General features: G+C 37.9%; 1 protein-coding gene and 1 pseudogene across 1 annotated transcript in view; both read right to left on the reverse strand.

The window, feature by feature from the left end:
* The window catches only part of LOC140850931 (mitogen-activated protein kinase 9-like), a 14780-nt gene extending 3129 nt beyond the window's left edge, over positions 1–11651 (reverse strand). The window contains exons 1-8 of the mRNA XM_073259267.1: positions 11325–11651; positions 10026–10434; positions 9801–9928; positions 9540–9599; positions 8032–8181; positions 7676–7831; positions 7414–7551; positions 7241–7314 (exon numbers count right to left, since the gene is read on the reverse strand). Coding sequence (XP_073115368.1) covers positions 7241–7314; positions 7414–7551; positions 7676–7831; positions 8032–8181; positions 9540–9599; positions 9801–9928; positions 10026–10434; positions 11325–11342 — 1133 coding nt within the window. The 5' untranslated portion in view covers positions 11343–11651. The remainder of the gene's footprint in view (positions 1–7240; positions 7315–7413; positions 7552–7675; positions 7832–8031; positions 8182–9539; positions 9600–9800; positions 9929–10025; positions 10435–11324) is intronic.
* Positions 8–3618, reverse strand: LOC140858489 (uncharacterized; annotated as a pseudogene).
* Positions 11652–13477: the final 1826 nt, after the last annotated feature.

The following is a 13477-nucleotide window of genomic DNA, read 5'->3' on the forward strand; positions in this document are numbered from 1 at the left end:
CAAAGCGCAATAACTGATATACGAACCTTAAGATGTACTCTGCATTTAATTTCTTGTCGAGTGTCTGTGACGCTCGTAGATATCTGGATCATCAACATAGTCTGAAGGGATATCAGTCCAACCCTCTAGCCAAGCTGCACCGTACTCTCGAATATTGATCATCCCATAAGGCATTCTCTCTGGATTGTAAGACATCTCAGACCTCTCGCTAAAATTCTGACTCTGAGAAGTATCCTCGAGATGATGGTATGATTGTGGAGGAGCCCATCCAAATATGCCAGTAGCAAAATCTGATCCTGGAGCTACTCCAGACTGCATAAGGTAGTAACCACTAGAAGATGATGCCTCGGATGCACCATATGTATATGGATCATAAGGTGGCTGTGGATAATAGGATCCATAATGCGAGGATGATCCAGATACATCCATGGACCCTACTCCACATGCAAGATCATTCGCAGCTGCATCATGTGCTGGACGACCTCTAGGAGCCCATCGTCTATATGAAATTGGCTCCCCACGATCTCTACCGACTCGTCCACCATGATCCCTATCCTGTGTGACATGCGTAAACTGAGACTCACCGGTGAATCTAATATCACCCTGTGGTTGTGTCTCATAAACGGTGGTCTCCTGTCCTCCAGTTCTTCTCTGATCATCAGATCCATGGCTACTACTACCAATATCATCATCACTCTCCCTGGTGTCCGTATCTGAATCAGATCGCTCCTGTACTCTCGAAAGTGGTACACGTGCAACTGTCTTTTCCTTTCCCCCCTTGTGCCCCTCTGTGACTGAGTTTCCTGTGATTGGGAGGATGGATGCCTTCTTGCTGGCTGTCGGGAGGAACGCCTATACATCTCTCGTTCGAATCTCTGGGAAGATGTATCGGATAACGAGTCATGTGATGAATGAGTCCTTTGTGTCCCCTCAGACTGTGGCTGATCAGCTGGAACCCTATGTGAAATATTTTTTTCTGCCCATTGCCCTGGATCCACCCTGATCTCCCTTGCCACCACACTGACTGGTCGTGGAGGGGATCCTGGCTCATCAAGCTCTGGCTCCTGCTGCTGAGCTGCAAGCCATCCGATGATCGGATCGTCATCCTCGTCGGCATAATCATCCAGCGTCGGATCAGTGTACTTCAACTGAACTTCCTTCTGAATACATTTTAGCCTCAACCTCAGATTGTAGTGAACATATACAAGATCGTCGAGGCATTTTTGTGTCAGACGATTTCTCTGTTTGTTGTGGATAAGGGCGAAAGTGGACCAACTACGTTCACAGCCACTAGCAGAGACCGTCTGAGAAAGAATACGGACAGCCATATGTCTCAAATTTTCTGCTGACGTTTCAAAATGAATCCACCATTCAGCTACAAAAGCAAAATTATATATCAAATTTGATGATATTATTAAGCAAAATTACATATCAATCTACATTGCTCATTATTGATATGTAATTTACCTGGATTCATCTGCTTTTTGCTTACGACAGCTGATGGGACTCCAAAACTGTCTGATCCCTCTCTAAACTGTTTCGTCTGAAATAAAATATATTTATTATTTATAAATATATCAGATCGAATTCAGTTGAATAATTACATCTGTTTTAAACTAGCATACCTCTTGCAGACACAACGACGCGATTTCTGGATCGAGCACCATCTTATATATGACATTGCGAAGAGCAGCAAGAAGCTCGCTATCCATATCTATCCCCGGAATAGTATACTGAAATTTCGGATTCAAGTAATAAGCTGCAGATAAATTTCAAGACTGATTAAGCATAATTTTATTTTCATGCTTCGAAAAAATATTTTAAAACATTCTTGAATCCAAACTTACCAGCTAAATGTAAATCCCTGCCCATCTGATAGTTCCAACGGCGCTCAATAATGTTAATGAATTCTTGAGCATGCTTGGGATCATTCTCTCTGATCTGTTTCTTTGCCCTCTCTATCATGTAATATAGGAAGCCCATCTGGAGGTATCTCTCACTGTCCACGACGCGAAACACCTCATATAAAGGCTTGATAGCCTTCACTATCTTCTCAGCCCACTGCCAAAATGACTGACTCGTCATCAAGTTCTCCACATGACTTCCATCAGTGCCGGCCCTCGCATATCTGCTCTTCTGCCACTCGGTACTGACAAACATCTGACGTACGACTGTTTTTTTCTGAAGAAGACTATCAAGTGCTATGTAGTTGGTAGCAAACCGTGTGATACCCGGTCGTAAGATCTCTCCCCCAGTATACGTCCGCATCAATGAAAGAACCCATGTGTGGTTGTAGATGAATCTAGTAATGGTCTGGGCAATCTCCACTACCTGCTGCACCCTGCGAATCTTTCCGATATCCATCAATATAAGATCAATGTAATGTGCAGCACATGAGGTCTAGTATATCTGTGGTCGCTGCTCCATCAGCAACTCTCCGGCAGCCTTATATTGTGGTCCGTTATCTGTGATGACCTGCACGACATGCTGCTCACCCACTGAATCAATCACCTCCTCCATCAGACCAAGGATATATATGGCATCGTGCATCTTATCTGAAGCATCGATTGATTTGTAAAAAAATATTTTTCCATCACAGTATGTCAAAAAATTAATGATGCTCCGTCTAGTAGGACCTGTCCAACCATCACACATCACTGTCAGACCGTATGTAGGCCATTTATTTTTGTAAGAAGCAATCAATCTCTGCAGATCCTCCTTATTGCTGTCAAGAAGCTGACCATAGATGTCCTTAGGTCCTGGAGGATCTACACCCTGGCCGGCAACCTCTATGACTGAAATAGCAGATCAGTAGTAAGGATTGGTTGCTGCATTTGCTGGAATATGACTGAAATGAAACCATGATCTAATAGCTCGCCACATATCCTTCTTCTTATCTTTTTTCAGCATACTGTCAATTCTCTGCTGCTTTGAATCCTTGCTGGACAAAGCATGTGAATCCAAATCCTGAATGCCGGCTCCTGCTGGAATATCTCTGGAGGACCTCCTCCTACTGCCAAAAGCTCCCAACAAAGAAGATATGCTGGGTCTGCTCCCTCTACCACCAGGCTCTCTGACTGAGGTAGTCCTCCTGAACTCGAATTCTCCCCTACCAGTCGCTGATCCAGATCCTGATTCGTAGCATGATGGTCCGAATCGGTCTCTGTACCGGGCCATCTCCTCCTGCTGGTACTGATCCACCAAACTTGCATGAATGGCAGCCTCAATCTGTGCCTCCTCATCATCTGGAGCAGAAGCCTCCTTTGACTCTCTAGAGTGATAAGAAGGTGGCTCTGCAGCTCGACGGTCTACTTCGGTCTTTTTCTGCTTTGCCCTTTCCTTCGCTGCTTTCGAATCAGCAAGGTGCTTTTTCATCAATTGTCGGACCTCTTGCGGACATTTCCGACACATCGACACATCAGGATAACCACCAGCTAGATGCTGCTTCAACCTAATCACTCCTCCTCCCTTGAACTCTGTGTTGCACCATTTGCATCTCCAATGATGCCGAGCCGAGAGCATCTCGCCATGATCCCAACCGATGTCACGCTCTTGATTTTTCTTCTTACTCATTTCTGCAGATATAAGAAAATACTAATTATTTCGAATTACCTGTAATATAACATTAATTACATATATTTTTATTTGATAATATTTTTTACTATTTAAATATTTACAAAAAAAAATTCAAAAAAATCCCAAGTTAGATTCAAATATTTCAATTATTTTGAATCATTCTAAACATTATTCTCAATTTCAAAACTAATACTGATTTTTTATTTTTTTTATTTTTTAATAATTTTTATATAAATAAATATATACTATAAAATAGCTGATTAATTAAAGTGAACGAACGTCATGCTCTAAATTTTTTTCTTATAAATATATGCAAGTATAACAAAACACGATAGTTTAACGATAATTAAATAATTACATATAATTTTAAAATAATTTTAATAATTATTTTAAAACTTATAAATTCAAAATAAATATGTTATATGCTTCAAATAATATTTTTAAATTAACTAAAATATAACACTATTTTTATATATTTTTTATTTTATAATTAAATTTTTAAATTTAAATAATTAAAAAAATAATTTTTTAATTTTAAATATTTGAAAAAAAATTAGAAATTAGATTTAAGTAGTTTGAATCATTCTATACATGATTCCCAAACTCTGATTTTTTTTCTAAAATTTAAATTTTTTTAATTTTTAAATAAATAAATATTTAAAAGTATTTAAAAAATATATAATTAACAAAAATTAACAATTTTGGTGTCATCGTGTAGATCTTCCAAAGATCTATCACATATAATTAAATCATCCCAAAATCATAAGATTTTGGTATGATTTTCTCTTATTTTCATTCTTTCTCATTCTTATCCTATTTTTAACAACAAAAATTAAAAAAAAAATATTTACTAAGAAAATAACACATTATCTTACCTCCGACCAAAGATCAGCCTCTCCTCGAACCACTCCTGCAATTTGACGGAGTTTTTTTCTTTTTTTCTAATTTTTCGGAGGTCTCAACGGTTTCGTTGAGACCTTCGGACCCTCGGGAGTTCTCTGAGACATCTCAGAGAACTCCAAAGCAGGGTAAGGGTTCTTTTATGCATGTGATCTCCGACCCCACCCCCCTCTTCTCCCTCGTCACTTTAGGCACATGGGGTGTCGGTACGGTTCGGTTCACACCGAACCGGACCGAACTGGACCATACCATCCGGTTTTGGACGGTATGGAAGCGAACCGAACCGAACCGCTCGGTCCGGACCGAACCGCTAGGTTCGGTACCGGTTCGGGGTGTTTCTCGAAAAAAAGATCCAAACCGGACCGTTTGAGCACCGGTCCGGCTCGATACGCCCCGTACCGGACGGTTCGGCCCGGTACGGCGAACCCTGGGTGCAACTATTGACTCCACACTTCTTGTCAACTTGTACGTATCACCTCTAACTCACCTGCCTTTGAACCTGCTCTACCTCCTTCAACTCACTCATCTATTGCTTATAAAAACAATAGAAGATCTCCCAATTCCAAACCATGTGCAAGAGTTACACTGAACTTGTAAAATATCTCCAATAGTTTAGTTACAAATAGTTTAAATTATTTCAGTTATAGAAGGCAAGCGCTAGGTCGCTTTATCATGACTTGTATGTCATAGATTCGAAACATGGAAACAAGTTCTCTATAGGGATAAGGCTGTGTATATCTGACCATCCCCAAAACCTGCAACGGCAGGAGCCTCATGCATTGGGCCATCCATTTCAGCAATGGTGATGCTGAAAGGTTGCACATTTTTGACCCTAAGTCAAATGGCAGGATAGGAACTTTGCAACATAAAATACCTCTCTATTACCCATGTTTTGTGTCAGAGGTGAGAGTGCATACAGATTCAATGCCTAGTTGAGGATAAACACAGATTCAATGCATACAGATTCAGCTCAAATACACTATTGAAGTTCTTTTAGTGAATGCACCATCTGTCTTTCCATCACACTTCTTTTTTGAGGTTTTTTAGGAACATACTAATTGAAGCCTTTGCTTTTTCTGCTATTGTACAATGGTCATAATTTAGACATCATTATGGGCAAAGATAATGTAGCTTGGCCTTAAGAAACACTTGCATTAGTTGACAATTACAGGTGGGAGTCATGGATCTTAATAAACAAAAGATTGAGATCCGTATTGGATCAGATACAGCTTTGAATCAAATAATGCCAACCATACTGCTAATGCTTGTAATGGGAGGGCAGTTAAGTATTTAAAATGGATGAAGGAGCAAGCACAAACATGAACACAATACGTCATTTCATCTGCGAAACAAGTGCATTTCCAGCCAGCTGCCATACACCTTTAAGGTACTTTGTGGCAGCTATCTGTCTCTTGTTATGACATAGTGAATATGAGAATGTAAAAATTTGCTATGAGATCAAGTTTAGACCTTACACATAATGAAAAAGAAGAAATGGAAAGTAAATTACAGATCTTATAATGGTCTCAAAACTGTTACATTGAAAAATAGTGAAATATCAGCTTCACAGATGCTCTAAGACCATGAAAAGACTTGGAATCTCAAAGCATTAGAGTGATCTGTCGTGTATTCACTTTAAAATATAATTGTTCATGAGAAGATGAAAGATTTGAAGAGCATTAGTTCATATATTGAAGAAGAGAAAGAGGAGATCAAAAGAATAAGAAATAGGAGATACCAAGAGAAAAGAAAATCAGATAACAGATTTTACTATAAAAATTTAAGGCGGTACCTCTAGGGTCGTCTAAGGACCACAATGCCCCCCCTAGAAGGGAAGAACCACTGAACCCACACTTGCAGAATTCATTAGCTTAAAATCAACTACATGCTGTAAGTCAGGGGAGAGAGGGGGCGTAGAGAGAGGGAGGGAGGGAGAGAACATGCTACTGAAACCGGAAACTCCAAACCTACAAAAGAATCTGTGCTCAAAATTTCAGTCAACTCCAAAGACCAAATTCTAGAGAACACCACAGCTGCAGGCAGAATAATGTTCCTAAGAGACTAATGTTGACAAGAACATTGACATCAATATATCATACGTTGTAATACAACTTACAATCTCATACTAAGCTAGATACATGTGACCAGACAGAGACAATGACAAATTAAATAGGCTCCCACCTCACCACTAATCTTTTAACTTCAAGCCCATGAGACTCTCAAAATCTTCTACAGCAAAAGATCATCATAATCATCAATTCTTTACCAAATACCAATGAACAATTCTTCAGAAAAGGTAAATTTCAGAAATTCATTATTACTTGTACCTCTCTCATCTATGATCAGGACAAAATCCCTCTTCTAGAAGAATAACATTTCATTTTTCTTATTGTTCCATAAGAATTCAATTCAGAAAATATTACAACACCTTAATTACTTTGAGCTAAACTTAGAAATGGGACAGAATAACTTTGCAAAGAACAAGAATGTAAACTTCCAAATTCTGACATGACTCCGCAAGAAAGGCATCTTCTTCAAAAGGCAACTTTGCTCTCAGATTGTTCAATAAACATTATTTTTCAATAATTCTTGCATCTTCAAAATCAAGTTGACATCTGAGAATGCATATTCATAGGCATCCAGTATTTACTTTATGGAATGAGATAAAACATTTGCGAGCAATGTAAGCCCTTCTTGATTATTTTCATAAAGGAAGGATTTGTAAAATTATAGTTTTCCCAATATGTAAAAATAATTATCTCACCTTGGGTACATGAAGTTGGTCTGATCTGCACCACGTAGATACTCCTGCAGCATCTGAGGATGATACTCCAAAATCTGTTTGCTTTTAAGAAGTAATCCATCATACATCAAACGTATAGCTAATAGGAGTGAAAATTATACAGCAACAAATGTTAACAAGTTGCACAGAAGTACCTCTCGATAAATTAACTCTCTTACATCATCTTTTGCTAATTTCCTCTTTTCAAACTCAAATTCAAGTTTTGATATAGGCTGTGTTGAAGGTTCGCAGTCAACAATTGCCAGACCATTAAAGTATGGATCAGCTAGTGCCTGCAAAAAAAGAAAAAGAAGAGTTGGAATACATATTTACAGACGACAAAATTTTCACTCTTAAGAGTTTAATCACACTTCAATTTTATGTGAATAACAAGCCATCAAGGTTACTGAATCCTATCTCTTCAGCACTAGGTCGATCTTTAGGTTCAAATGCAAGTAAGTGCTCAAGCAAAGAAAGAGCCAAATGATCTACACCAGGAAACTTCTGTGAGAAAGGAACTGGTTGTTTTTTTCGCATATTACTTAAATATCTTCTAGCCTTTTCATTTCGAATCTGCACAAATTAAGAAAAAATTTAATGAGTGATGCGAAAAAATTTAATAGAAAAAGGTAATCATTATTCTTCATCCATAATGAGAAGCATGCATAGCAAATAGATAATTAAAAAACCATTGATCAAACAAACATGTGGGGTTCCTTGGAGATTACTTTGTGCTTATGCTAACTATAAACAAAAAGGAAGAGTGAACCAACCCCAGCGATGGATTCAGGTGAAGGAGTTCCAAGCAGATCAGTCATGAGATCTAACTGATGCACCACATTCTTGCCAGGAAACAATGGTCTTCCTGTAAGCATTTCTGCAAATATGCATCCTATGCTCCAAATATCAATCGCAGGGGTGTACTGCAAAAATAAATTTCACAGGTCATAGTATCTCAAGTGAAGTGTACTTCATGATATACAAAAGCATACAAACACAGCTCGAGTTCCTTTATAAAAAACTTTATCAGCAAAATTGGTATAGCGTTGCCAATGTGCCATAAACTTGTCAAATCACTGACACAGTCCAAAATTCAAATTAAATATACAAGTGTTGAAACTAACTTTAACAAATATTCAAAACATGTCAATAAAGTCATACTGTAAATAAGGGCCCTTGCAAACAGCAGAACAGTAATGACCAGTCACTTCCTAAAGTTATACAAACAGCTTTACAAGGAAAACTGTTCATGATTAGAAAAGTTAACTCTACAGTGCAAATGAAAGCATACCATGTTAAGATGTCAGGAGCACATGTTTTCTTGATTTCATTGGTCACAAATTACAAAGTATTAACAAGCTGAGTTCCTGGATGAAGATACTTTAAAATGATAGGTCTATTGGAGGCCTGCATGAGATTGTCAATATGCTTTCTTAAAAAGGTCCATGAATGACTATTCGGAGTGGTTAACTAAAAGAATACTTTAGCATGGAGTGTGTATAAGATTTCAAGAAGCTGCTTAACCATTTTTGGAGTGGTATCTCTTGAAGCACTACATGCTAACAGGACATGACAAATTAATCAACATTAGCTAAAAAGCTCTCAAAGTTGATAAGCTTGATGAAACTAAAATCAGCACCCTGATTACTCATAAAATCAAGAATTTGATGACCACCTTAGAAAAGGGTACTTTTACAAGCAAAAAAGACTTTCACTTATAAAAGGTATGGGAGGTTTGGAGAACATAAAGTGAGATTCATCAAAAAAAGCTTTGGTGGAAACCTTCTACCATCATTTATAGTCCACCTCTTGTATAGCAGATTAAATGACACTAAAAATGGGTTATATTTGAATGGATGCTGGACCTATACTTGGATTGCAATTCATACAAGCATGTCAACGGACAACCTGCACAGGCCACAGTGCTGGGAGGGTTTATATCCTTCTGAAATAAATGCCTTGGTTGCTTTTGGTTCCTAAAACTGTGGGTTCTTATGGGATAGTAGGGTATAAGGCTTGCCTCTTGCCAAGAAACAAGAAGAAGTTATAAAAAAAATAATAATAAAAAAAAACTACATCTGGATGACGTAAAAGTATATGCAATAAATAATGAGCCATAACAGTAACTCTTGATGAGTTTATATGCAACTTATAACCCTATATCCTCCTCAGGAAAAGCCTAAATCCCAAGAAAAAGATTGGGTGGGTGGGCAGGGAAGGTTGGGGGGGCAGAGCTATCAAGCCCATTAACTACAGGAGAAAAAATTGCAGACCATCTTACCTTGGAGAAAAAGGAGCCACATAATTCAGGAGCACGATACCATCTTGTTGCCACATAATCCTAATGAAAATAATGAAGTACCATCAACAAATATTTGAGTCATAAACACATTACTATCACGTATACAAGTTTATAGTAAACTAATCCTGAACTTTATAACAAAAGAAGCGACCGCATGACCACCACTAACCACCATCTCTATTAACAGAAATGGAAAAAAGGGAAAAAAAAGAATTATTATGCTATGAGAAAATCACATACAGTCCAGAAAATAGCTGATGGGGCATCATTAAATGATACACGTGCAAGGCCAAAGTCACATATTTTTAGTTTGCAATCCGCATTGGCAAGGATATTTTTTGGTTTTAAATCCCGATGAAATACATTAGCTGCAAAAGAAACAAAGACAAAATGGAGGCCAGAATTCATTGAATTATGAAACCAAAGTGGGATGAGAGCAAAGCCAAATCAACAAAGGACATTCACCTGAATGAATATACTTCAGAGCTCGTAGTAGCTGGTATAAGAAGAACTGGTGGTGCTCTGGCGTCAGATCATCATTTGCCTTTATAACTTGATGAAGATCTGATTCCATTAGCTCAAAAACAACATAAATATCTCTAAATTCCCTCCTAGATGGAGGAAGCATTATATGCTTAATTTCTACGATATCAGGGTGGCGAAGCAGCCTAAGCAATTTGATCTCCCTTAGAATGCGAGTGGCATCAGAAACATGCTCGAACACATCGTTGATCTTCTTGATCGCCACCTTCTCTCCAGTGTGGGTGTCTATTGCAGCCCCCACTACCCCATAGCTTCCCTTGCCGACGACCTCTTGTATCTGAAATCGGCTTGCTTCACCATACTCCGTGAAAAATTCAGTCTCAAGCATGTTCTGAATAGATCAATAATTGAGAGAGACTAAAATCCATGCTAACCAACAAATTGAAGATGAACAGAATACAAAAAGGATCTAAAATATCCAAAAGTTCAACTGATTAAGAAAAACTAACTGGGAAAAAAGAATCGATAATCGAAAATACGAGATTAAAATGCTCGTAAAATTTCAAGCATGGAACTGACAAAATGAGGAGGAGGAAAAGGTAAAAACAAAATCCAATTGAAAGAACCTGTCAATCAAATCTTTAAATAAAAAAAATCATTCTATTCAATCCTAAACCTAAAGAAGGGTGATCTGAAGTAGAAGAACCAGAAACGGAATTTATATAATACCCTTTGAAGGAAAAGGATGGAGCATGGAAAATAACAAAATGAAGCGAGGGGCGGGTTGGATCAATTTTTGGAAAGAAGTTGGCAACTGGATCTGCAAAGAGTGAACCTTTTTGATGATTTCCATTAAAATAAAAAGTGATTCAAAGAACAACCCCATAATAAAACTCTGTAAAGAAACATCCTGAAATGAAGAGGGAAGACTCGTGATCCCAAGGGCATGGAACTAAGGAACGAAGGAGAAAAGCCCAAATTCGATCTTTCGAAAAGAGATCTGGAACAAAAAAAAAAAAAGGAACGACTTTTTTAATCGAATCCTGATACCAGATGATCCAAAGCAGAAGAAGCCAAAAATAAAATTTTGAATAAAAAAAAAACTCATTTTGAGGACAACGAAATCGTTAGAGAGAGAAAATCCTAAGATGGCATTAAACAAAGGTTAAAATGCGGCCGTCGTCAGATTAGAAAGCAACGAGAGTTTACGTAATGAAGATGGATCGAATCGGCGGAGCCTAAGAAGATGAAAAGATTCGAGAAGAGGAGAGGTGAGCGGACCTTCTTGTGGGGATCCATGGTGGCCACACGGGGAGCCTGATGAATCCAAGCCTCGAGATTCCAAAGTCCTCGACAACTCTGCACTTCTCCCCCTTCGCCTCCTCCTCCTCCTCCCCCTTCTCGTCCTCGGATGGGGCACTGGAGATGCGGTGAGAGCGGTGGTGGAACCAGCGACGGACGTCATCCACGAAGGTCTCTTTCCACATATAAAGGGAAGTCTTCCCCTGCCCTGAGTTCACGCGCGGCTCGCCATCTCGCGCTCTCTTAGTCGCTTTTCCCCTGCGCGCAAGGAGTGAGGGAACGAGGGCGATCGCTTTCGTTTAACGCAGGACGTCGGAAAGAGAACAGGGGAAGGACACACTCGCAGCTGGTGACCGTTCACTAATGTTGATTACATGCACGTGGATTGTGTTCGGTATAGATTGCATCATGCGTTTGGTTACATTTTTTAATTTTTAATTTTATTTTTTTTAAAAATATTTTTTTATTTTTTTATTTTTATTATAAAATAAAAATAAAAAATAAAAAAATATATTTGATAATTAGTTGTTTTAGCTGATTATTTATTTTTTAAAAAAAATGAGTAATTGATTAACTACGTACCTCTTTGTCGGATATTACTTTGGCTGTTATCATATTCTACACTTACACGGGCTTTCTACATCACTATTTAGACATTGTCAGCAACTGAACTAGGCTCTTCCTCTGATGCTGGTTCCACTCCCAGCTGCCCTCCCTCCAATCCCCGTCGATGCATAAGCTACATCCCGTAAGGGAACCCGTACTTGAATTCAAATCTGAGCTCCATCTCATCCGCTTCGGATCTCTCCCTGGTCATTTTCTGACGCCATCACTCCACCATCGGTGTAAAATTAGGGTTGGGGTTCCCTCGACGAGCTCCAACAGATGGATGCTAGGCTCTTGTAGATTGTCCTGAAGCGAGAAGATAGCAGGATTCTAGACGATGATCGAATCCTCGAAGTCGTCGAGAAAGCCAAGTTCCTTCCACATTCAAAAGATGGCATAGAGGGGAAGGGATCGGGAGGGGAACATGGAGAGGAGACGAGAGAGGCGATCCACGGTGGCGGGGGCGGCGGCAGAGGACTCCTGGAGAGTGATCTAGGTGGTGGAGGAGGCGAGGCGAATGAGCGTCTGGGAGGAGGAGGGGTCGTAGTGGAGGAAGAAGACGTAGAATTTTTCACTCATTTTTTTAAATAATTTTTTTTAAAAATAAAAAAATTATTTTTCATAAAAAATAATTATTTTTACTTTTTTATTTTGATTTTTTACTTTTTGTGGTGTTACCAAATTTTACTTTTTGATTTTTATTTTTTAAAAATTAAAAAGTAAAAAAAAATATTTTTTTTATAGTTAACCAAATATATCCTAAATTATCAGTAATATTGATTATCATATTTGGTACATACGGTAATATTATAGTAAAATTATTAAAAATTTTGATTGATATATTTGATACGATAATTAGATTATCGATAATATGAAATCAAATTTTTAAAATACTCTTAATAATTTTGTCATGATACTTTTTTTTTGAATGAAAAATAACAGAAGTGATATGGGTATGGTGATGGCGTTAAGAACTAGTGGACCAAGCGATATGGGGGTGGTGGGAACCAGCATGAAAGAGCCGGGAGGTGGTGGGGGATAAGGACGGAGGAGTTGTAGACAGGCAAAGGAAGATGGAGGACCTATGGATTGGGGATGCGTGCGGAGAGAGATGGAGGGAGGTTGGACAATAGATTTTATATGAATTTTTTGAGAGATAATTTTATCCAAAATTTTTATTACAATATTGCTAAAGAAATAGTAATCTGGATAGCCACTTCTCTCTAAGATAATTTGAATTACCAAAATAATTTGAATTATTATTTAAAAAATATATTAAATATAATAATTTAGATTATCATATTAAATTATCAACAATCTGAATAGATTGCCAGCTATCAAACGCAACTTAAAAGTAACCTACCTTTTAATTATTTTTTTTATAATTTTAAAAAAATATTCATTCTATTATTACATATATTTAAAATGGAGAGTTAATGGTTATCCATCAATCAACAATATACTTAACCATCATCAAGATTTATTAGTAATAAATATTAACGACATCTTTATTAATGTACTCAAGT

The sequence above is a fragment of the Elaeis guineensis genome, chromosome 6 (assembly GCF_000442705.2).
Source record: "Elaeis guineensis isolate ETL-2024a chromosome 6, EG11, whole genome shotgun sequence".
In the NCBI taxonomy this organism is placed as follows: Eukaryota; Viridiplantae; Streptophyta; class Magnoliopsida; order Arecales; family Arecaceae; genus Elaeis; species Elaeis guineensis.